Below are 25,788 nucleotides of genomic sequence, written 5' to 3'. Positions count from 1 at the left end.
GTACCAGTACCTACGTTCCTTCCCCCGAGTTAAACAATGAGAGGAAGGAAAATTCAAACGTTTCTTGTAGATGTCCTCTTCATTCTATAGGTTGGTGCATAGAAATGAGGCAGTTAACTTTTCTGAAAAACGGAATAGGAAACCATTAATGTGGCTATCAAGTACAAAAAAGTATACATTCCTCCCCGCTCATTCCATTCCCTTCCATGTGAGTCTCACCTATAATATTTTAGTCCCTAGATAACTTTTGAGGTGATACAATTATGCTCAAAAAACAGGTAATGGGAAATCAGGCTGAATGTTTGAGCAAGTAGAAAGATTTCATTTGACCCATGCTAAATGAAGGTTGAGTAGAATAATCAAAAGAGCTTTCTCGTGTCAGGAGCCAAGTGTCAATCTTTGTCCCTAGAAACGACTAACGTTAGGAGCTTGGGTAACTCAACTAACCTCTTTGGAGTTTCGTTTTTCTCATGTGCAACATGATTGAATTTTGTTAAATAACATCTAAGATATTAATACCGCAAATCTATGAAAATTATGAATATGTTGATGAAATTAAATTGCATGCAGAACTATAATGACTTTTGATGTGAATTTTGACATGATATTTATTTCATATGAGCTAATTCTGCTTTCTGAAATCAGCAATAGAAATAATTTGGACATATATCTCTCAGGCCAGAGAAAGAAATCTTCAGCGAGAAGTTCCTGTTTCTGGCAACTACCAAGCCATGAGAATAGTTTCGCAACAAGTTACATCATTTTATCGAAGGAATTATGAAGAGAAGGAAAAACTACCGAAGCAAGTAGATGAAACCAAAAATAAAGTATGTATGCAAAAAGATCAATAATTTGTTCCTGATGAATGGAAATTGTGTGCAGTGTGACATTTCCCTTTTTCTCGTCAACAGTATAAATTTTCTGAATGCTCTGTCTGTCAATTAAGTCGAATTAAATTAGACCTACAAACTCCACAATGTGTGCACACGAATTTCAATACAAATATTCACTCATGATGTCCTTGACAATTTGGTTTATCTGTCTTTACAGAAAGAGTGAGGTGTTTTCCCAAGGACCCATAATGCCTAAATCATTTCTATGATTCCTTATGTTTAGAAAGACCTTTACCATTATTTTCTCTTTTAATCCCGAAGCAATACTGTGAAGTAGAAATTACTTGTTTACTTACGTTGAAACTTCTCCTTGAACAACAGGAAAAGGTTGTCTCTTCACAATTTGTAAATATGTAAATTGTACCTGCAAAATGCAATTGAGAATTCAAGTAATGAGATGGATGATTTCATTAATATCCTCTAACTTCATCGATCTGATCTCACCATGTAGATTTCTGGCTCCATACCTTCTTCACACTCTTCTTCTGGCTTACACACAGTTACACGTCCTCATCTGCACTACCCGTCAAAAACCTATCGACTCTTTACCTCCCGCATGCTTGTGCCTTCCAAAAGCATGATTCGTTTGCCATAAGGCCATTGGGACTTATCACCCATATGGATTTCTGAATCTCCTGAAATCCACTTTTCATTTGATATGACCTCATTGGGTATTTATTTCTTTATGCTGTTCACATCTGTTAACAAACTATTACTTCCGTGTTCTACCTCTTGTTTGCCCAACTATCATAGATTTCCTTGAGGACAGTGATCATTTAGACTTCGTTATTTTTGATAGAACGTTGTTTTCAAAGCATGCTGTCATGAGAAGTAATTGTTATTATTTTTTCAGTACAAGTAGTACTAGTAGTAGTTCTAGTACTAGTAGTTCTAGTGATAGTAGTACTTGTAGTGGTAGCACTAGCAGTAGAAAAACAGAAACAAGGAAACTCAATGTTTTCTGTTGATTTTGCCAGGAGTTGCAAGTTTACCTAAAATTAAATTTGTTCTAAGGTAATGGTTGGGCTAGAGTACTTTGAGTTTCTGTAGTCTGATTTTATATAAAGTTTCAATTTCCCAGACGCCAAAAGTAGAAATTCAATACGAAAGTATTGTAGTTTCTGTGATCATTCTTCGAAATTATTAAAATGAAAGTGCAGTTAAGCGTACAATAGCATGACAGTTAAATTCTTCTAGCCCCTTCCCTTTAATACTATCAAATAGCCTTCTCCATTGTCAGTTGCTTTCCCACATTTCCATGTATTTCTGCATGCTATTCATCATGGTGGAAGGCACAAAGTATAGTAAGGGAGATTTCTGAGATTCTTCCAACCGCAATTTCACCCTGGTAGTCACCATAACTTGAAAAGTAAGTAAGTAACTCTGCCAAAGCAGGTTAAAAAAGAACTTTGGATGATGAGATATTTCTCCACTTAGACGTATGTTGGGGGAATTAGCGATAGAAATTTGGGTCTGGGGTTAGAAAAATCTGACTTCAAATGTGTCCGGAGATTCTGTCTGTGTGATCCTAGGCAAGTCACTTAGTTTTTCTCAGTTTCCTCAGCCACAAAATGGGGATAATACTAGTACATACTTCTCAGGGTTGTTGTGAGAATCAAATGAGATCATTATTGTAAATCTCTTATGTTTATGGCCTTTATTGTTGGCACATATTGGACACTTAGGAAATGCTAGTTTCCCTGCTCCAAAAGCATAAAGACCAACGTCCACTATATATAAATAATACTGCCTCCCACATTTGGATAATCATCTCCTAATATTGCAAAAGAGTTTTCTTAACCTGGCCAATTTCAGTGTACTCAGCTTAGTTAAGAAACTATTATGAATTCCAATCTCATTCTTCTGAAAATGACTTTTCTTTTCAATGTCCATGCTTGAGAAATTTTTCAAGGTGTCAGAAATGAGCACTGGAATGAAATAAGTTCTGTTTCCCAAGTAACGCCCCTATCACTTCTTGTCTTCATTTCTCTCAACTTCTTTCTGAAAGACTTGGATTAAAATATGAACCTTCATAAGCTTTTGGCTTCAGGTTTCAGTCAAGAAACGAGGTGTGAACTGACTCCTGGAAGGTATACCAAGCAAGCAGTAACTTAGAGTCCATCGTTGGCAGCAAGAAGTAGGTCATTTTATTGGCATTCTGGCCAAACTGGCACCATTTCTTGTGTAATTTCCCTGATCGTGAAAGTTTTCAGTATGTAAGAATTTAGTGAAATTACAGTTTCTTCCTTGTTCAAACGTTATTTCATCAACTAGTGAATACTGTCTATGTGAACAACACTGTGATAGATCCTGAGCAGGATAAAAGACTGTGTGTCAGACGTGCACTGTCTCCTTGAAGAATTTTCACTCTCTGTGGAAGTTAACACAAAATAGAGAAACTTCATTTATAACAAACGGTAGAATTTAAACAACTACGAAGTGAGCGATTTTCCAGTAAGCATTTACAAAAGGGAGATATCACTAAAGTTGCACGTTAGAGCAGATGGTAGTAATCCATTCATGTTTTTCCTAATGCAAACATTACTTGATGCAATTTGGTTGAGTTAGCAGCCCTACTGGAAGAACAATTGCTGAAAACCTACCTATTGTATATCTATATCTATCTATCTATCTGTCTATCTGTCTGTCTGTCTATCTATCTATCTATCTATCTATCTATCTATCTATCATCTATCTATCTATCTGTCTATCTGTCTGTCTGTCTATCTATGTATCTATCTATCTATATTAACATGTACATTTATATTTATATATTTATTTATATTGATATATTTGTTCCTCTGTGAATGTGTATATGCACACACAAAAATATACATGTACACATACGTTGATACATGCACATATATGTGTGTGTTTTTACAAATATGTGTCTGAAGTTTGTTAAAACTCTGCATCTAAGGGTGACTTTTCCAAGATTTTGTGTTCTGCTTCAGTCATTGCCATCCAGTTGGCTTTCGACAAATGATTTTCTGTCTTTAGGCTTCTGGTTCTTGATTTGTAAAATGAAGTACTAACTCATCAGTAGTGTCCATTATTGCTCGAACAATCTATAGTTTTACGTGCGTGAAGTGCACTTCTGTTACACAATTAGCAATATGAAGGAATATAAATATTTCCCTCACAAGGGTGGTGCAAATTTTAGGTGAGATGATGTACTGAAAGTCCTTTCCAAAAACCTTGACATGTCTCAGATAGAATCATCAGTGTGAGACAGAATGTATGGAGAAAAGGAAACCAAATCTACTGAAAGACAGACAGCTTTGTGAGTTCAAAAATGGTGTCCAAATCTTCTGGTTGATGAAGCAGTTTTCAGCCGTATTCTTTCAGCAAATTGATAGAAATGGGAAAGAGGTGAAAGTCCCTCAGTTAACTTTTTCTTTAAATACACTATGCTTCTTGGCCCCTTGGCGTTTCCTTTGAATTTTTAAGGAAATATCCGAATAAGTCATTTTATTTTGAATAACATTTTCTTTTCTTTTCCTTATGTTTAGGTTCCTGTTAGGAATGTAAAGGAAAAATATTTGCAGGAGAAAAAGGACATCATCCAGTATGAAGTTGCCATGCACAAAGTGGAATTAAAAACAGTAAAAATTAAGAATCAGCAAACCAGAAAGCACCACAGAGAAGAAACTGAAGCTTTGAAAGAGAAGAATGAGGAGCTTCAACAGGAATTACAGTGGAATAGAGAAGCATTAAGAAAAATCCGATTTCAATACAGTGGCCAAGTAAAGGTTCTGAAAGCTGAGAATGTAGCGCTGAACTCTCAATTGGAGAATGCAAAAGAAAACACAGAGAGACTAGAGAGCGAAATTGAATCATACAGGTCTCGTCTGATGTCTGTTATTGACGATTATAAGCAAAGTGAGGCGTCCAAACTAGCCCTTGAACATTCCTTTCAGGAAGCAAGAGATGAGTGGCTTCATGTACAGGACAAGTTAAACAGTGACTTGTCTAGTTTAAGAGAGAACCATGCTTTCCTTTCTGAAGAACTCTCTCAGGCTGAAAGTGGAGCCAAGAGTTTAGAAAATGAGCTAGACCATGTTCATGAATCCCTCAGAGAAAAGACATATATTGTAGAAAACACACAGAGAGAACTGAACCATGCTGAAGAGAAGGCAAAGGAACTTGAAGAAACAAATCGAGTGTTAAAGGAAAAACTCAACAGATGTAGTTTGGAAAATGAATCTCTCCAAGCAAGGTTACGGCAAATCCAGAGTGAAAATATGGTGCTTCAGCAAGCGCTTGAAGACACACAGAAGAAAGTCACGATGAAAGAAAAGCAACTGAGCTATGCTCAGGTACAGTTTATTGATCTCTTCAACAAACTTTATACTGATAGTGAAAAACAAGTTCTTCTAGTAGAAGACAGCAAGAAAGTGTTAGTCAGTGAATGTAACCACTTAGGAGAACAAATGTGTAAATATGAAATTGAGAAGGCTGAAAGAGGGTTCGGTCATTAAATGTCATACTTGGATAACGATATAGCTTTTTGAAATGAAAGTCAAAGTAATTTTAATCAAGATAATTTAGAAATTTGAATTCTCAACAGGCTGGTGAGGTTATCAACTTTCATTGGGGAAATGCTGATATGTAAGAATTGAGAATGAGAATCCATAATATGATAAATAGAACAAGTAATGTCATGATTTTTAAGATAATATGAATGCAATAATAATTAAACATACTGTAATAAAAAGTAAGCAATGAAATTAAGAAATGAAAATAATGTGATACATAAAAATAATAACATAAAAACGAAATAAAAATAAAAATAAAAAAATGCTTTTTACCTTAAGAAGACTCAGAGTCCATGACATTTTGGTTTCATAAATATTTGTAGGGGAAATCGCTGCCTCATAAATGCAGATAATTTTTTCCATTTTAATAATTTTCCTAATATCCCATTTGAACTCTGAAATGGAATAAATTATTTCAAATGCTGAAGTTGAAGAGAGATCTTACACAAAAATGCTAGGAATTATATAACAGTTGAAAGGTAAAATTTCTTGTTTGATTCTGTGGAATATTCCCATTAGACATCTCATTAGCATTTAAACATATTCCACAATATGATTAGTTTCAATTCAGACTCCTCTCAACTACCTTTTGATGCATTAACAACTGGATTATATTTGTAGTGAAATTCCGTAGTCTAGACACTATTTTTCTTTCCAAGTGAGGACAGCAATTCTATTCCAAAAGATCATTTTTCTGCATTAAACGTTAACTTTTTGGGTTAATAATCTTATTTTTTAATTGTGCTTCACTAGTAATATTTTAATGTCAGTATTTTTTTATTGTTTTACGAATAATTCTTGCTCGATGTGCAAAATTGCAAGTTCTGGAATCACGGCCGTTTAGTTGTTGAATAAGAATAACTTTACACAGTCTAATACCAGCTCTCATTTTCTGTGATTTTTCATATATACAATGAGTGTCCATTATACCATATATTGTACTGGGAAATAATTCATCTAAAAAAGTTGAAAATTTTATCTTATCCTTCCAAAGCAGAATTTAGTAACCTTATGGGAATTCAGTACATTGTGCCCATTTTACTGTCTCAACTTTACATTGTCTCCTTTTAGCCTTATGTTTTCTTCAAAATAACTTCCCAGACTTTAGTTACAGTTAGTTTCACAAATTCCTTCATCGTGCCTAATTAGAGAAAAAATTTTGATCTCTTTTGATTTTTGCTTCATTTGGTATTCATAACTTATGCAATAATTTGCGTTGCACTATGATGAAATTAGAGATGAATTTTTGCAGTGTATCAGTCTATACACACATGACTTTGCATCTTGCGTGTATATGTACACATACACATATGAGAATGGATGAATACGTCTGTATGTACAAATCGCTGAACTTGCAACGTGCTGTGTATAGATTAGTGGGAGAACTAGCATATTCTTTCATAGTTTCCTTTTTTTTGTCGATTGACTGAAACCAGGAGTGTAATTCCTATCTGAACAGGAACAGGAATTCTTTGAAGGCTTAGCAAAGACTCTTGAAGATGTGAACAGTGCCTAGTGACCATATTTGTTGTTTTCATTTTGGCTTTGAGCAAAACAAATCATTCATATCAAACGCTTTTACCAAGCCTGACATGCGTACCGGTACCTACGTTCCTTCTCCCCAGTTAAACAATGAGAGGAAGGAAAATTCAAACGTTTCTTGTAGATGTCCTCCTCTTTCTAAATGTTGCTGCATAGAAATGAGGCAGTTAATTTCTCTGAAAAAAGGAATGGGAAACGATTAATGTGTCTATCAAGTACAAAAAAGTATACATTCCTCCCCCCTCATTCCAGTATTTTCCATGTGAATTTCACCTATAATATTTCAGTCCCTAGATAGCTTTTGAGGGGCTGTAATTATTCTCAAAAAGGAGTCAATGGGGACACCAGGCTGAATGTTCTGATATCTCAGGATTATACTGAGCAAGTGGAAAGTGCGCATTTGATCCATGCTAAATGAAGGTTGAGTAGAATAATCAAAAGAGCTTTCTTGTGTCAGGAGCCAAGTGTCAATCTTTTTCCCTAGAAACGACTAACGTTAGGACCTTGGGTAACTCAACTAACCTCTTTGGAGTTTCGTTTTTCTCATGTGCCACATGCGGGAATTTTGTTAAATACCATCTAAGATATTTATATCTCAAATCTATGAAAATTATGAATATGTTGATGAAATTAAATTGCATGCAGAACTATAATGACTTTTGATTTGAATTTTGAAACTATATTTATTTTATATGAGCTAATATTGCTTTCTGAAATCAGCAATAGAAATAATTTGAACACATATCTATCAGGCCAGAGAAAGACATCTTCAGCGAGAAGTTCCTGTTTCCGGCAACTATCAATCCATGAGAATAGTTTCACAACAAGTTACATCATTTTATCGAAGGAATTATGAAGAGAAGGAAAAACTACTGAAGCAAGTAGACGAAACCAAAAGTAAAGTATGTATGCAAAAAGATCAATAATTTGTTCCTGATGAATGGAAATTGTGTGCAGTGTGACATTTCCCTTTTGCTCGTCAACAGTATAAATTTTCTGAACGCTCTGTCTGTCATTTAAGTTGAATTAAAGTTAGACCTACAACCGCCACAATTTGTGCACATGAATTTCAATACTAATATTCACTCATGATGTCGTTGACAATTTGGTTTATCTGTCCTTACACAAAGAATGAGTGTTTTTCCAAGGACCCATAATGCCTAAATCACTTCTATGATTCTTTATGTTTAGAAAGACCTTTACCATCATTTTCTCATTTAATCCCCAAACAATGCTGTGAAGTAAAAATTATTTGTATACTTCCATTGAAACTTCTCCTTGAATAACAGGAAAAGGGTGTTTCTTCACAATTCCTAAATATGTAAATTGTACCTGCAAAATACAATTGAGAATTAAAGTAATGAGATGGATGATTTCATTAATATCTTCTAACTTCAGCAATCAGATCTCACCATGTGCATATCTAGCTCCATACCTTCTTCACTTCTTGCTCAGTTACACGTTCTCATCTGCACTCCCCATCAAAAACCTATCTACTCTTCATCTCCAACAGGCTTGTGCATTCCAAACGCACGATATTTTTGCCATAATGCCATTGGGACTTTTCACCCCTAAGGATTTCTGAATCTCCTGAAATCCGCTTTTCATCTGATACCACCTAATTACCTAATACCGAATTGGGTATGTAAGTGAGCATTTATTGCTTTATGGTTTTCACATCTGTTGACAAATTATCACTTCCCTTTTCTAACTGTTTTTTGCCCAACTGTAATAAAGTTTCTTGAGGACAGAACAATGGATACTTCATTCTTTCTCGGTAAAACTTTGCTTTCAAAGCACACTGTCAGTAGAGGCAATTGTTATGATTGTTGTAGTACAAGTAGTACTAGTTGTAGTTCCAGTACTATTAGTTCTAGTGATAGGAGTACTTGTAGTAGTAGTCCTAGTAGTAGGAAAACAGGAACAAGGAAACTAAATGTTTATTTGTTGATTTTGCCAGCAGTTGAAAATGGTTGGACTAAAATACTTGAAGATGTTCTAGTCTGATTTTTATAAATTTTGAATTCTCCAGACCACAAAGAGCAAAGTAGAAATTGAAAACAAAATTATTTTTCAGTTGCTCGTATTATTCTCAGAAATTTTTTAAATGAAGGTACAGTTAAGCGTACAATAGCATGACAGTCAAATTCTTCTAACCTGTTCCCTTTAATGCTAGCAAATACCTTTCTCCATTGTCAGTTGCTTTCCCACATTTCCAAGTATTTAGGTATGGATTCATCATTGTAGAAGGCACAATCTATAGTAAGAGGTATTTCGGATACTCTTCAAAACAAATTTCACCCTAGTCGTCATCATAAATTGCATAGTAAGTACGTATCTCTTCCAAAGCAGGCAAAAAAAGAACTTTTGATGATGGGATATTTCTCCACTTAGACGTATGTTGGGGGAATTAGGGATAGAAATTTGCGTCTGGGGTTAGAAAGATTTGACTTCAAATGTGTCCACAGATTCTATCTGTGTGATCCTAGGCAAGTCACTTAATTCTTCTCCCTTTCCTTAGCCACAAAATGGGGATTATAATAGCACATACTTCTCAGTGTTGTTGGAAGAATCAAATGAGATAATGATTGTAAATCTCTTAAGGTTATGGCCTTTGTTCTTGGCACGTATTAGATACTTAAGAAATATTAGTTTCCCTGCTCCAAGGACATAAAGATCATTGTCCATTTTATACAAATAATACTACATCCCAAATTTTGATAAGCATCTCCAAATATTGCAAAAGACTTTTCTTAACCTGGCTAATTTCAGTAGACTTGGCTTAGTTAAGAAACTATTATGAGTTCCAGTCTCATTCTTCTGAAAATTACTTTTCTTTTGAATTTGTATTCTTGAGAAATTTTTCAAGGTGTCAGAAATCAGCACTGGAATGAAATAAGTTTTGTTTCCCAAGTAGCTCCCCTATCACTCCTTGTCTTCCTTTCCCTCACCTTCTTTCTGGAAGACCTGGATTAAAATATTAACCGTCAAAAGCTTTTTGCATCAGGATGCAGTCAAGAAACTAGGTGTGAACTGACTCCTGGAAGTTACAGCAAGGAAGCAGTAATTTAGAATCCATCTTTGGTAGGAAGAGGTAGGTCAATTAATTGGCATTCTGGCCAAACTGGCACTATGTCTTGTCTAATTTCCCTGATCGCGCAAGTTTTCACTATGGAAGATTTCAGTGAAATTACAGTTTCTCCCTCGTTCAAATGTTATTTCATCAATTAGTGAATAATAATTATGTGAACAACACTGTGATAGACCCTGAGAAGTATACGAAGACTGTGTGTGAGACACGCACTGTCTTCTTGAAGAATTTTCACTCTCTCTGGGAAGTCAATACAAAAGAGAGAAAGTTCATTTGTAGCAAAAAGTAGAATTTAAACAACTACTAAGTGAACGATATTCCTGTAAGTATTTATGAAAGAAGATATCAGTACAGGTGGAAATTAGAGCAGATGGTATTAATCCATTCATGTTTTTATTAATGAGAACATTACTCGATGCAAATTGGTTGAGTTAGCAGCCCTAGTGGAAGAACAATTGCTGAATACCTACGTATTATACATATATATATGTATATATATATATGTATATATATTTATACTTATGTATGTACATTTATATATTTATTTATATTGATATATCTGTTCCTGTGTGGATGTGTATATGTACACACAAAATTATACATGTACACATATGGAATTACACACACATGTGTGTGTTCATATAATTATATGTCTGAAATCTGGTAAAACTGTCAATCTAAGGGGGACTTTTCCAAGATTTTGTGTTCTGCTTCAGTCCATTGCCATCCACACGACTTTCAGCAAATGGTTTTCTGTCGTTAGGCTTCTGGTTCTTGAATTATAAAATGATGTACTAACTCATCAGTAGTGTCCCCTTTTGCTCTAATAATCTATAGTTTCAAATTCGTGAACTGCACTTCTTTTCCACACTTAGCAATATAAATAAATATAAGTATTTCCCTCATAAAGGTTGTGCAAATTGTAGGTGAGATCATGTATTGAAAGTACTTTCCAGAGACCTTGAAATGTCTGAAATAGAATCAGCAGTGTGAGATAAAATGTATGGAGAAAAGGAAATCAAATATACTGAAAGAAAGACAGCTTTGTCGGTCCAAAAACGCGTTCCAAATCTTCGATTTATGATGCAGTTTTAAGTCCTGTTCTTTGCGCAAATTAACAGAATGGGAAATAGGTGAAACTCCCTCAGTTAACTTTTCCTCTGAAGACACTATGCTTCTTGGACCTTTGGCGTTTATTTTGAATTTTTATGGAAATATCAGAATTTATAATTTTATTTTGAATAACATTTTTTTCTTTTTCTTATCTTTAGGTTCCTCTTAGGAACGAAAAGGAAAAATACCTGCAGAAAAAAAAGGAAATCATACAGTATGAAGTTGCCATGCACCAAATGGAATTACACACAGTAAAAAGTAAGGATAAGCGCACCAGAAAGCACCACACAGAAGAAACTGAAGCGTTGAAAGAAAAGATTGAAGAGCTTCAACAGAAATTACAATTAAATAAAGAAGCGTTAAGAAAAATCGGATTTCAGTGCCGTCGACGAATAATCGTTCTGAAAGCTCAGAATGCCATGCTGAACTCTAAACTGCAGAATGCAGAACAAAACATTGAGAAACTAGAGGACGATGGGGCATCATACCCGTCCAGGTTGATTAAAATCGTTGGCAAATATGAGTTATCAAAATTAGCCCTTGAGGATTCCTTTGAGGGTAAAAGAGATGAGTGGCTTCATTTAAAGGACAAACTAAACCATGACTTGTGTAGTCTAAGAGAGGATAACGGTGTCCTTTCTGAAAAACTCTCTAAGACTGCAAGTAGAGCCAAGAGTTTAGAAAATGAGCTAGACCATGTCCATGAATCCCTCAGAGAGAAGACATACATTTTAGAAAACACACAGAGAGAACTGAAGCATGCTGAACAGAAGGCAGAGGAACTTGAAGAACCAAATCAAGTGTTAAAGGAAAAAGTCAAGAGATATAGTTTGGAAAATGAATCTCTCCAAGAAAGATTAGGCAAAATCCAGAGTGAAAATATGGTGCTGCAGCAAGAGCTTGAAGACACACAGAAGAAAATCATAATTCAAGAAAAGCAAATGAGTGATGCCCAGGTGCAATTTATTGATCTCTTCAATAAAGTTTATGCTGATATTGATAAACAAGCTCTTATAGTAGAAGAGAGCAATAAAGTATTAGTTAATGTGTGAATGGAACCACTTCAGAGAGCAAACGTGGAAATATGAAAATGAGAAGGCCGCAAGAGGGTTCGCTTTTGAAGTATTTTGCTTGGATAAGTTTTAGTCGTTTTGAAATGAAATTCAATTTAATTTTTATCAAGATATCTTAGGAATTTGAATATTCGACAGGCTGGTGATGCTATTATCTTTCATTGTACAAATTCTGATATATAAGAATTGAGAGTGAGAATCCATGATATGATAAATAGAACAAGTAATATAATAATTTTTAAGATCAAATGAATATAAAAATGAAAATAACATGTACTGTAATACAATATAAGTAATAAAGCAAACAATCGAAAGCAATTTTAAACATAAAAATAATAATATAAAAGCTAAAAGTATAAAAATAATTTACAAATTCTTCTTTTAGGTAACGACACATTTTGCTTCAAGAAATCATGCAGTCCATGACATTTGGCTTAATAAATATTTGTATAGGAAATCTCTAGTATCCAAATAAAGATAAATTTTTATTTCATTAATTTTTCTATTATTCCATTTGAATACTGAAATATCACAAATTTTTTCAAATGCTGCAATTTAAGAAAAGTCTTCCAACATAATGCTAGGAACAATATTACAGTTGAAGTATAAAATCTCTTTTGAGATAACTGTGCAATATGCCCTTTACGAGTTTCATTAAAATTTAAACATACTCATCTGTCTAACTAGTTTCAATTTAGACACTTTTGAACTAATTTTTGAAACATTAACGATTGGATTCTATTTGTAGTGAAATTCCGTAGTCGAGCCACTACTTTTCTTTGAAATTTAGGACAGTGCTTCTATTCAGAAACATTATGATTCTTCATTAAGCGTTAATTTTTCAGTTACTAATCTTATTTTTTAATTGTACTCCACTATTTTTTCATCTCTTTTTTTATTTTTTTTTTTTTTGTGGTTGGACTAACAAGTCTTGCTCAGTTTCCAAAGTTGCCGGTTCTGGAATCACTCCTTTTAGTTCCTTAATATGAATAATTTATACAGTCTAATAGCAGATCACATTATCTGTGATTTTTCATATATGCAGTGAGGGTCGATTCTACCACGTATTGTCCTGGGTAATGATTTCATCTAAAAAATTTAAAATTTTATCTAGTCATTCCATAATAGAGTACAGTTTACTTGTAGAAATTCAGTGAATTGAGCCAATTTTACTTTCTGAACTTTACATTGTCTTCTCTTAGCCTTATGTTTTCTTCAAAAAATTTGGCGTGACTCTACTAAAATTGACTTTTACAAAGTACTTCATCTTGTCTAATTAGAAAAAAACATTTGGCTTCTTTTGATTTTTGGCTTCATTTGGTTTTCATAATTTATGTAATAATTCCCCTTGCTCTGTAGTGAAAGAGGAGAAGAATTGTTGCAGTATATCATTCTATACACATACAGTTATGTTTTTCTGTGTGGATATCTACATATACATATATGTGAACGGATGAATACGTCTGTATGTCCAAAACTCTGTACTTCTAACATGCTATGTACACATAGCGTGTAGAACTAGCATATTTTCCATAGTTTCCTGTTTCTTCTCCATTGACTGAAACCAGGAGTGTAACTCTTATCTGAACAGAGAAAGCAACTTCCTTGAAGGCTTAGCAAGACTGTTGAAGATGTGAATAATACCTAGCTCCCATATTTGTTGTTGACATTTTGACTTTGGGCATGTTAAGTGCTTTTACCAAGCCTGACAAGCATATCAGTGCCTATGTTCATTCTCCAGCGTAAACCATGAGAGGAAAGAAAGCAAAACCTTTTCTTGTAGATGTCTTTCTTCTACGGACTGGCACACAGAAATAAGGTAGTCAACTTTTCCGAAAAATGGAATGGGAAACCTTTACATTTTCTACCAAGCATAAGAAAGTGTACGTTCTTCCCTCCTCTTTCCTTTACTTTGCGTGGGAATTTCACGTAAAATGTTTTAGTGCCTAGATAGCTTTGGAGGTGGTGTCATTCTTGTCAATTAAGACGTAATGGGGAAAGCAGGCTGACTGTACTGATTTCTGAGGAGTATTCTGAGGGAGTAGAAAGATCTCATTTGCTCCATGCTAAATGGAAGTTGAGTGATATGATCTAAACAACTTTGCTGTCTCAGGAGCCAAGTTTTAATCTTTTTCTTTCTAAACGTCTACCTTTAGGACCTTGGTTACTCATTTAACCTCTTTGGAGTTTAGTTTTTCTCACCTGCAAAATGAGGTTGTTTCCTTAATCCCTAAGAGATTTCTGTCTTTCAATCTTTGATAATTATGAACATACTGAAGAAATTAAGTTGTATGCAAAATTATATAGACTTTTGATTTGAATTTTAAAATTATATTTATTTTATACTAGCTAATGTTGCTTTATGAAATCTGTAATATTAGTAATTTGGACATATTTCTATCAGGCTAGAGTAAGAAATCTTCAGCGAGAGCCACCTGTTTCCTGCAATTATCAGTCCCTGACAGGAGTTTCACAACAAGTCACATCATTTAAGGAAATTGATTATGAAGATAAGGAAAAACTACAGAAGGAAGTAGATGAAACCAAAAGTCAAGTACGTATGCAAAAAGATCAGTAATTTGTTCTGGAAACAAATGAGTGGAAAGTATATTCAGTGTGACATTTCACATTTTTAAGCAATATATTTAGTTTTAATATTCTCCAATCACTACGACAAAACTTAGATTTTTTTTCCCTCCCCAAGAGCCATACAATTCTTTATAGAATCTACATATACATTCCTACTGAGTACATTTTCACTGTAGTCATGCTGTGTAGAGGAATTAAATAGATGGGAGAAATCATATAACAAACCAAAATATAACACACACACACACACACTCACACACACACAGAAATGATCTGTTAAATTCTGCGATTGAATTCCATAGTTCTTTCCCTGCATGTGGAAAGCATTTTGCCTTAGGGCATCATTGGGAATTTTTTTTTTTTCTATGAATATCGAAGTCTACCAGAAAAAGCTCTTGCACACTTTGGTGGTTGCTGTGCACAAAGTTCTCCTGGTGCTGCTCCTCTTGCTCAGCATCAAACCATGTAAATATTTTCAGGCTTCTCTGAAGTCATCTTGCTCATCATTTCTTATAGCGCAATAGTATTCCATTACATTCAGATACCATAATGTCTTCAGCCATTCCTCAATTGATGGGCATCCCCTTGATTTCCAGTTTTTGGCCACTACAAAGAGTGATGCTGTAAATATTTTTGTACATGTGGGGTCCTTTCTCATTTTTATTATCTCTTGGGGATACAGTCATATTGCTGTATATTGCTGGGTGAAGGGGTATGCACATTTTTGTAGCCCTTTCGGCACAGTTCCAAAGCGCTGTCCAGAATGGGTGGATGAACTCACAGCTCCACAAACAATGAATTAGTGTTCCAACTCTCCCACATCCTCGCCAACATTTATTATTTTCCTGTTCTGTCATGTTTGCCAATCTAATAGGTGTGTTGTGGTACCTCAGAGTTGTTTTGATTTGCATCTCTAATCAAAAGTGGTTGAGAGCATTTCTTCTATGATTATAGGTATCTTTAATTTCTTCCTCTGAAAATTGTTTGTTCATATCCTTTTACCATTTATTAATTGGGGAATGACTTGTATTCTGGTACATTTGACTCAGTTCTCTATATACTCTAGAAATGAGGCCTTTGTCCCCAACATTAACTGTCAAAATTCTTTCCCAATGTACTACATCCCTCTGAATCCTGATTGCATTGGGTCTAGTTGTGCAAAAACTTTTCAGTTTAGTGCAATCACAATTATTCACCTTTCCCTTCATAATGCTTACTGTCTTTTCTTTAGTCAAAAACTCTTCCCTTCTCCATAAATCTGATAAATACACTATTCCTTCCTCCTTCACTTTGTCCATGATATCAATCTTTATCCCTAGATCATGTACCCATTCATTCTTGTGCATGGTGTCATGAATTGGTCTATGCTTAGTTTCCACCACATTGTTATCCAGTTTTCCCCGCAATTTTCTCGAACAGTGAGTTCTTATCCCAGAAGGTAGGGGTCCTTGAGTTTATCAACCCAGAGACTGCTATATTCATTGCCTGCTATCTCTTGAGTACCTAGCCCATTCCACTTCTCTACCCTTCTCTTTCTTAGCTACTACCAAGTGGTTTGGGGAATTGCTGCTTTCTCATTTTACCAGTTTTGTCAATTTTCTGAACACTGTGTCTGTAATTTCCGTTGACTTAGAATTACTCCTCCAACTTCCACAATCTGTACACGTAAATTTTAATACTTATATTCACTCTTTCTGTGGTTGACCATTTGGTTTATCTGTCCTTATGCAAAGAGTGAGGTGTTTGTCCCAGGACCAATAATAGCTCAATCATTCCTATCATACTTGATTTTTAGAAACACCTTGACCTTCATTTTCTCATTTAATCCCCCAAACAGCACTGTCAAGTACAAATTCTTTGTTTCTTTCTGTTCAAACTCCTCCTTGAATAACAAGAAAATGTTATTTCTTCACATTTTGTACATATAGAAATTGTACATGGAAAGGATAAATTGGAGTTGAAGTAATTAGATGGATGCTTTCATTAATATTCCCTAACTTAATCAATCTGATCTCACCCTGTGGATTTCCACCTCCATACCTCCATCTTGTTTAGTTACTCTTCTTGTTTAGTTACACTTCCTCATCTGTGCTACCTATTCAAAACCTTTCTACTCTTCACATTCAAGATGTTTTTGAATTACAAAAGTATGATTCTTTTCTCATAATGCTTTTTGGGCTTTTCACCCCTGTTGATTCCTGAATCTCCTCAAATCCACTTTTCATCTGATACCACAAAATCTGGTATTTAATTACAGATAGATTGTCCTATGGTGATCGCATTTCTTATCAAACTATCAATTGCTTTATCTCATTGTTTTTTACCCAATTATAATGGAGTTCCTTGAGGACAGGGAGTATTCATGCTTCCTTATTTTCCATAGAAATTCCTTTTCCCAGGATGTTGGCAGTAGAGTAATTGTTATTATTGTAGTAGCAAAAGTAGTAGTAGTAGTTGTAATAGATTTGGTAGTAGTACTTCTAGTAGAAGTAGTAGTGGTACTGGTAATAATAGTAGTATTACTAGTGGAAAAACAAGAAGGACAAAACTCTATATTCATTTCTTGGCTTTGCCTAGGTTGAAAATGGAGTTAAAATGAAAATTGGCTCAAGGTGATATTTGGACGAAAGCACCTTGAGTTTGTCTATTCTGGTTTTTTATATATTTTCGGTTTCCCAGAGCCTCCAATGGCCACATATAAATTCAGTAAAAAAAAATATTGTTGTTATTATTATTAGAAATTATTAAAATGAAGGGGAGGTTACGCATAGAATACCAACACAATCAAATTCCCCTAACGGGTTTCCATTATTAGGTCAAGTGCCTTTCTCCTTTTTCATTTGCTTTCCCATATTTATATCTAGTTGTGTGTGCTATTCATCATTATGCCTGCCAAAAAGTATAGAAGTGGATATTTCTGACATTCCTCAAACATATTTTCAAATTAGTACCCATCATAAGTGGTAAAGCAAGGGAAATCTAAGCCAAAGTGATCAAAAAGAGAATTTTGTATGATGAGATGTTTCTCAACTTGAAGGGGATTGGCAGCAATTATGGATAAAATCTTGAGCCTGGGCTGAGAAAGATCTGATTACAGATATAGCCTCAGATGCTCTTGGTGTGATCTTAGGCAAGTCACTTAATCTTTTCAGTATTCTCAAACATGAAATGGGGTTGATAATAGCACCTACCTCCCAGGGTTGTTGTGAGAATCAAATGAGATGATAATTGCAAATCACTCAACTTTATGGCCTTTGTTCCTTGCACACGTTAGACACCGACTAAATGCTAGTTTCTCTACACTGAAAACAAAAGACCATTGTCATTTTCATACAAATAACCACTGCCTCCCCAATTTTCATATCTACCTCCTAATTTTTCAAAAGCCTTATTTTGAACTCGTTAATTTCCGTATACTTCCCTTAGCTATGACATTATTACAAGGTCCAATCTCATTCTTAGAAAAACTTCTTTACTCTGGCATTTGACCCTTGAGACATTTTTCTAGGTTTCAGAACGCAGTACGAGAGTGAAACAACTTTTTTTTTCCCAATTAACTCCCCTATCCCTCATTGTCTTCATTTCGCTCACATTGTTTGTGGAACACATCGATTGAAATATTACCCTTCCAAACCTTTTAGTTTCAGGCTGCAGTCCAGAAACTAGGTGTGGACTGAGACCTTGAAGGTAAAGTAAGGAAGAAAAAAGTCAGAGTCCCTCTTTGTCAGTACGAATTACCTCATGTAATTGGTATTCAGTGCAAACTAGCACTCATTTCTAATCTAATTTCCCAGATCATCCAAGTTTTCGCTCTGTAAAAATTAGTCAAATTACAATTTCTTCCTTGTTCAAAATTTACCTCATCAACTAGTGAAAATCCATATGTGAATTCCACTATGAGAGGTTCTGAGCAGGTAGCAAAAGCTATGTGTAAGACATGCACTCTCTCCTTGAAGAATTTTCAGTCTCTCTAGCATTCCAATGCCAAATAGAGGAATTTCATGTTTAATACAATGTAGCATATAAACAACTACTAAGTGCATGGTAAACATGTAAGCATTTATGAAAAGGAGAGATCACTATAGGTGGAGGTTAGAGCAGATGGTATTATCCAGTCCTGTTCTCAGTACAAGAAGTTCCCAGAGCAAATTTGCTGAGGTAGCAACTCTAGTGGAAGAAAAATTGCCGAATATCTGAATTTTATATATGCGTACACACATCTATACATCTGTTCATATGTATATTAATTATTGATAGCATATATAGGAGGGTGAACTTTCAAAATTTTGCGTCCTGGCTCAGCCTCTTGGCATACAACTTGTTTTTATGAATGTTTTTCTCTCTCAAACCTTGGATTCTTCATTTATAAAAAAATCTGTACTAACTCATGACTTGTCCATTTTTGCTCTGCTTATAGTTCTAAATGAGTATAGTGCAGTTGATTATCCTGAAAATATTTAGTGAATTCATGATAGGTCCCTATACAATATATCACCAGTAGACACTGAAATAATAAAGAACTAAAATGAGAGGTGATTCTCAATGTAGGCATTAACCCGAATAGCATACTCACTCAATGCTGCAGACAAAAATCTCAAAGAATGTAGTGAAGGCAAGGTTCATTGAAGCAAAATAGTAAGGAAAGCATTGAAGAAAAGTGAGAACTTTGAGTTGCCTTCGAGATTTGGGAAGGGATCAGCAGTACAGGAGAGCAATGGAGTCCAATAGGCTAAGAAAGTGATGGATTAGTAGGATAGGGAGCGATAGGAAAATACGAAAAGCATAGGAGTGTGAGGAGGGGAGCCGTAAAGCAATTAGAATTAAAAGTTGGAAAAATGTGATGAAGTGAGATATAAGAGAAAAGAAGACGGAGAATTTAAGCCTCAATCTGATAGCCCATAGAAGTTCCTGTACATGGCAGTAACATGATCTCAACGATGTTTGATAGTACTTGGCTTAGCATTTTGTAGGAAAGATTGGTGTGCGGGCAAAATTAGAACAGAAAGACTCTGTAGCCCTTTTGTTTTTAATTAAACTGTATGCAACTGATTTAACACCAGTGTGATTGCTTCCTCCTTTGTAAAATGAGAAGGTGGGATTAAATGCTCACCTCCCTCACTCTTTGATCCTCGGCTTGAAGTCATGATCCAGGACCAAAGGGGTCTCCATGAGATAGAAGAGGAAAGAGAAACAGGGTGAAAGGATAATTTATAGGGAAAATAAATTACCAATCACAGAAGAGAAAGAGGATCTATGTTTCAGTGAAGTCAGAGACTAAGAAGAAAAGTTTTTGGATACCAGTATGACTTCTACCTCTTGAGAATGCAGTTGTAGTAGACTAGTAAGGAGGGAATAACTGATTTTATGGCAATGAAGAAAGGCACTATGTTTTAGGAATAGAGATCTTGCCTCAGACGTATGCATAGGTTGAAATCCCAATGTTGACACAAATGGCTTCATGATCCTGGGCCAGTTTTGCATAATTTTGGTGCCCTAAGTTATTCAGTAAAACTCTGAGAGTTGCAGATTCTGAGACGTCGGTTGAGGGCAGGACCTCTTTGTACTGATACGTTATAAACGTTATGACTGGGCATTTCCTATACCAATTAAGTCACAGATAAATAGAAAATAAATAAGGGAAGAGTTACAGATAAATAGATGAATGAAATGGAAATAGGAAGTGAAGAAATTGCAGCTGTGGTAAAAATTCATTGGAGAAATGTGGAAGCAAAGAGGAGAAATAGGAGTGAGTCTACAATACAATCATGCAGTATTCACCACAATGAGCAGGCTTCTGTCTTTCTTTGCAAGAGAGTAAAGAGCACCTGGCTCATAATCGGGAACAACAGATAACCACTCAAGGAGAAAAAGAAAACGTCAATTTACTCACGTTGCATCTCTCTTATTTCAGTACAAAGAGATTAGCAGAACTGTTTTACACCCTTACTTACAAAGACATACATTGTCATTTCAACATAGGAATGTGTGGAACATGGGTCAGGTGTGCCAACGCAAAGGGGAAGTGGAGCTGAACGGATAATTATCATGGGCTCTAGAGAAATAGGAAAGGCCAATGTTCCTCCAAGGTGTGGTGTGTTGGGAAACTTGGCCCACTTTCTATTCATTCCTATTCATTTCAATCATTTCTAAATTTATGAATATTGTCAGTAAAAGTAATACCTATATTGAATCAAATCAGAACTTTCATTGATTTAAATTTCAAAAGAAAAGAAATAGTTTGTAGTGAAATCACAGGAAAGGTATGTCATGTCAAGGAAGATCAATCATTTTCAAATCTTTCCATATTTGTTTTGGTTTAACAATCTATGCTTAAATTGATATTTACAGTTGCAGCTAGAGTTAATGAAGAGAATCCCTTTGAGAAATGCCAGTTCAATTGTGATATTTTTCATTGTAAAATTTTTTTAAAGCTTCGTATTGAATGAGTGGAAGCAATGTCTGGAAGATTCTCTAGAACTACAAATGAAGAGAAATGATGAATTAGAGGAAGATTTAAATCGGTAAGACCCCTTTTGGCAGGCCTTTCAAAGGAAACATTAAGTAAGCAAGGATTTCACTCTTTTGTTAAATACTGAGTACAAATTCATTTTGTATATTAACACTTAAAGAATTCCACCATGGATGATTCTAAGTGAACAAAGGGGTTTTTTTTTTTATTTTCATTTTCTTCACTAACCTACCGCTGACAAATATACCTTGTGTCCTGCATCTCTGAAGCTATAGTAAAATGCTGCATAGCACCTGTACCTTAAAGTATGTTTGGTGGAATGATACTATACAGCATTTGACAGTCGCTTGTTCTGTATACTATTTCTGGACACAAATGCTTCTCTAAGGTAAATTTCTATGTTTTCTGTCCTAATTTATTTCCTTCATTATTTATCTAATTTGTTCAATTGTCATTCAGTCAAAAAGTATTATCAAACATCCATTCTATATAAAATACTGTGCTGGTCCTGGAGTGACAGGGGTCCATTACTAATGTGCAGTCCCTGCTTTGACAGTGAGTGATTGTAGGCTATTCAAAGAGGTAATGTAGGGACCCAAATAAGCTGTGCAAATGAGAATGTATTAAGTGCTTTAGAATGGTCGAAATGAAATGCAGTCAGAGACTGAAGGAGTAAAAGGCATCTTCTAATTTTGTGGGATCAGCCAAACTAAGTTAAGTATATGACTTTTGAGCTAGACCCCACAGCATTTCTTGACCTGGGATATAAGGCTCTTCACGATGTGCCAGCAGCGTGCCTTTTCTCTCTTCAATTATATTATTCTGTCTTCTATACTTTACACTCCTGTTCAACTGGACTATTCTCTGTGCTTCAAAACATGCCTTGGGCTTTCCCAAATCTGTCCTGTGCCTGTGATATTTACCCATGGTATCTACACTCATCCTCACCCAAATGCAGTTCCTCACTGAGGCCTACTCTGATCTCTGTTTTTGGTAATGAATGACCTTCCCCATCAGAGTTGACATTGAAATTTCGATTACACTCCCCTAAAGCTCTTACACGTGGTTGTATATTGTCATTATCTGCACATTTATTTCATATCCCACTTGGATGAGAGCATCGACCATAGTCTGTCTAAATTCTGTATTCTGTCACACTTTTGAAAGGTAAGCATTTAATGCTTTCAAATTGCATTGTAACTGAATTCCAGTGGATGACTTCTAATTGAATGTGGCAAGAAGTTATCACCGCTGAGGTATCAGATCTTCTTACCACAGGAGAGAGGTTGCCGTATTAGTGGGAGAGGAGAATCTCCAAATGGTCCTGCATTTTCCAGGACTTTAATTTAGCAGTGTTATGATAGAATTAGTTTTTGCGGGGCTTTTATTGAACTGCTTTTAAGAGTACTACCTCTGAGTGGGAGGGAGAAATGCCTCCCCTGTTCCACAAAGTCAGTTTGCAAAGGAGCGTTTGAGATCCATCTGATTTTTCAAGTTAGAGACTACCTGTAATTCCATCCACTAAAGCAACATTTTAAATGCAACTTGGTGTTCCAATAGCATTAAATGAGATCATTTGTGTTTTGTAGCCTAGGACCTTTAAACACTTGCCCAGCCAATTTACATGGATCGACAATGAAAATAACGAAGAAACAACACAGCACTGTAAAACTTTTTTTATTCAAAATGAATTTCCTTATCCTTTAATTGTTGTATTATATTATTTGGAAGGCATCCTTCGTTCTACAAATATGACAGCATAACGAGAAATCATGTGGGCAGTGTTCTAAAATGAAGTGACATTAATGTAGAGCTGATGACGAATATATATCTTTTGAAAGAGAGATGAAATCATTGGTGAGGCTACTGTTTCTCTGGTTTTATTTCCCAAAATATCGTCAGATGTGTTGAGTAATGACAACAACTCTTTTTATATTTATTTTCTTCTCTATGATTGAGGATAATTTAAGGTAGTGGTTCAAAAATTACCCTTTTGAAATGTATAATATGTAAGCTATGAAGACATTGACTTAATTATTCTGTTCATTGTCACAGATGTTTCAACGCGTTGCAAACAGCCATGACGGCATTAAAAGAATATGAAAATGGAGATGTTGTTGACCAGGGTGGGAGTGAAGTGAACTCATTCTGAAATGGATAGAGAAATTAATGCTTTAAAAAATCAGGTAATTCTGAATATTGAATTGTGTCAAATGACTTCCCTTGATATACCTTTTGAAATAGTTACAATATGCCCCAGGCCATTGGACACCAATGTCCTTGAGATTTACATCTTCCCCATGCTAGGAAGACAACAATTACTATTTCAGGCCTAGTCTCCTCTTGCTGTTCTTAGCAACTCAGTAAACAAGCTTGGGACTTGATAATCTCCCTGAAAATTCTGGGCTCTACTAACTTTCTTTCTAGATTTATATGCTAGAAGGTTTTCCTCTTCTGCCGTCTTGGAACTTATATCAAATAGAATGTATTTAAATATATTGTGTTAATGGTACTTCTCAAGGATTAAAAAGCTTTCTCAGGTGAGAGAAATATTAGACTTGTTCTACTCATCAATGGAAGTGTGCAAAGACAAAAATTTAGATTGGACCTCAAGAAAAACTTTCCAGCAATCAGAGTGCTACCAGAGGGAGATAAGCTATTTGAAGAAACACATGATAGAAAGTCTTTTAGGGGCACTGATTGCAGGATCTCTTAGAACTTCTGAACTTCTTCTGACACTTCTTCTGGATTTCTAAAGATCCAAATCATATCTCCCCCAAAAAGATGACTACTAAGCAGAAACAATTTGAAAAGCACTCGCTCTTTAAGAGCTTTTAAAATGGCAAAAACACCCTCCCCCCACAAAGAAAACAACAACGAAAGCAATTTGATTGCAAGGTGATTACCGCTGATTAAGAACCTTCATAATACAAGGTAATTGAGTTAAAAGATTTAAAAGTGAAAACAGGACTTGAGTTGTTTTAAGAGGAGAAAGGAGTGGAATACTTAGAAGATTTTCATATCATTCCACCAGGACGTGGGTGAAACCGACTTCCTTGCAGTATGGCCTATACATTGCTCTTCTGTTTTAGGGAAGCAAAGATTTTCTCGAACTTGAGGAATAATAAGTTGAGTAATTCATCTTGAACTATTTCTTAATTTGTAAGGATTCTAGTATTTGGTAATATTGAGCCATTTCCCCAACTCCCAGCAGGAGTTGGGGGAAATTCCTAGCAAGGTTTTGAAAAACAAGTGTTCAAATGTGATCCCACTGATAATGCTTAAAGTGCTATTTAAATGCTAACTAATAGTAATACTCTTTTTTTCTATGTCAAGTGACTCCTTAGAAACATTTTATCTTAACTCTCATTAATGTTCGTAGATGATATCTCTTGTCTTGCAGTTCTCATCAATATTTATCATAAAGAATTAACTTCTTAACATTTATTGAGGATTGGTCCTCTGGAAGGCAGTGGTAGCATATGTTTTATTGATCACTTATTTCATTCTGTCCTCTAACCCCTGGGTCTGAAGGAATAACGACCGAGTCCTGTTTAGCGTGTTGGTTTATTCCCTTAAAGCACTTGGGGAGCAGGAAGACGGCCATTTCACAACAGACGCTCTGAGAAACAATGTGATGTCCCTGGGTACTGTCACCTGAGTTTTGAGAAAGACCTCTCTGCTTTTCTCTGGCTCTGTAACCCAAAATCCTACCATGTCGCCTTCAAATGGCTATAAATGTATTTGCTTTCTCAGTGAAGTTTCTGAACATAGAATCAGTGTTCTCATTAGAATGAGAAAGGAAATTGCATGTCTTTCCAAATTCCTTTTGAGATGTCTTGATGCCTTAGGCCTGGCATAAGTGAAGAATTTATTGATCTCCTTCGAGTATGAATTTTATTGATATCTGCGCACTGTATTAAGAGCTGGAAAAAAGATGCATGAGAAAATTAGAGATCACAGAAGAAAATATGGGATGAAATATGAAATGTGGATTACACAGAGTATCAGAGCTAATCAAAGAAATTCTTGGTTTATCATTTCAGTCTTAATTTTGTTTTTGATTTGTCACTTTACCTGAATAATCATTTCAGGAAATACAATTTGTAGCTGTAATATGTAGAGAATGATGCATTTAATTACAACTGAATTCAAAATAATTTAATGTTATCAGTTTAAAATTAGTCTTTAGTTTGAAAGACCTAAATTGAATTGGTGTAACTTGATAATGTTCTTTTATACAGATTAAATACCTTACACAGCAATTGGAAGCAGCATTTTCATTTTATAAACACTTGGCATCAATTAATCAAAATCTTCAAGAAGAGGTTTTTTTTCACGAAAACCTTGCAGAAGAAATGTGACCAGTTGGAAGCAGACAGCAAACACCTGGAAGAAGAAGTTGTTGCTATTAGACATCATCTGGAAATTCTTAAGCTAAAATGCAGCTAAATGGCACAGAATAAAAACATGATCTTGA

General features: G+C 35.1%; 1 protein-coding gene across 1 annotated transcript; it reads left to right on the top strand.

The window, feature by feature from the left end:
- The first annotated feature begins 4,120 nt into the window (after positions 1–4,120).
- LOC140522460 (uncharacterized) lies at positions 4,121–21,364 on the top strand. Its single transcript, XM_072637897.1, has 5 exons — positions 4,121–5,212; positions 7,726–7,875; positions 11,336–12,133; positions 14,655–14,824; positions 21,271–21,364. Exons 1-5 carry the CDS (start codon positions 4,475–4,477, stop codon positions 21,362–21,364), a joined length of 1,950 nt encoding a protein of 649 aa, XP_072493998.1. The 5' UTR covers positions 4,121–4,474.
- Positions 21,365–25,788: the final 4,424 nt, after the last annotated feature.

Source organism: Notamacropus eugenii, chromosome 2, assembly GCF_028372415.1.
Source record: "Notamacropus eugenii isolate mMacEug1 chromosome 2, mMacEug1.pri_v2, whole genome shotgun sequence".
Taxonomy (NCBI): domain Eukaryota; kingdom Metazoa; phylum Chordata; class Mammalia; order Diprotodontia; family Macropodidae; genus Notamacropus; species Notamacropus eugenii.
The sequence above is the reverse complement of the archived record's forward strand: the minus strand, read 5'-3'. Positions and strand labels throughout refer to the sequence as shown.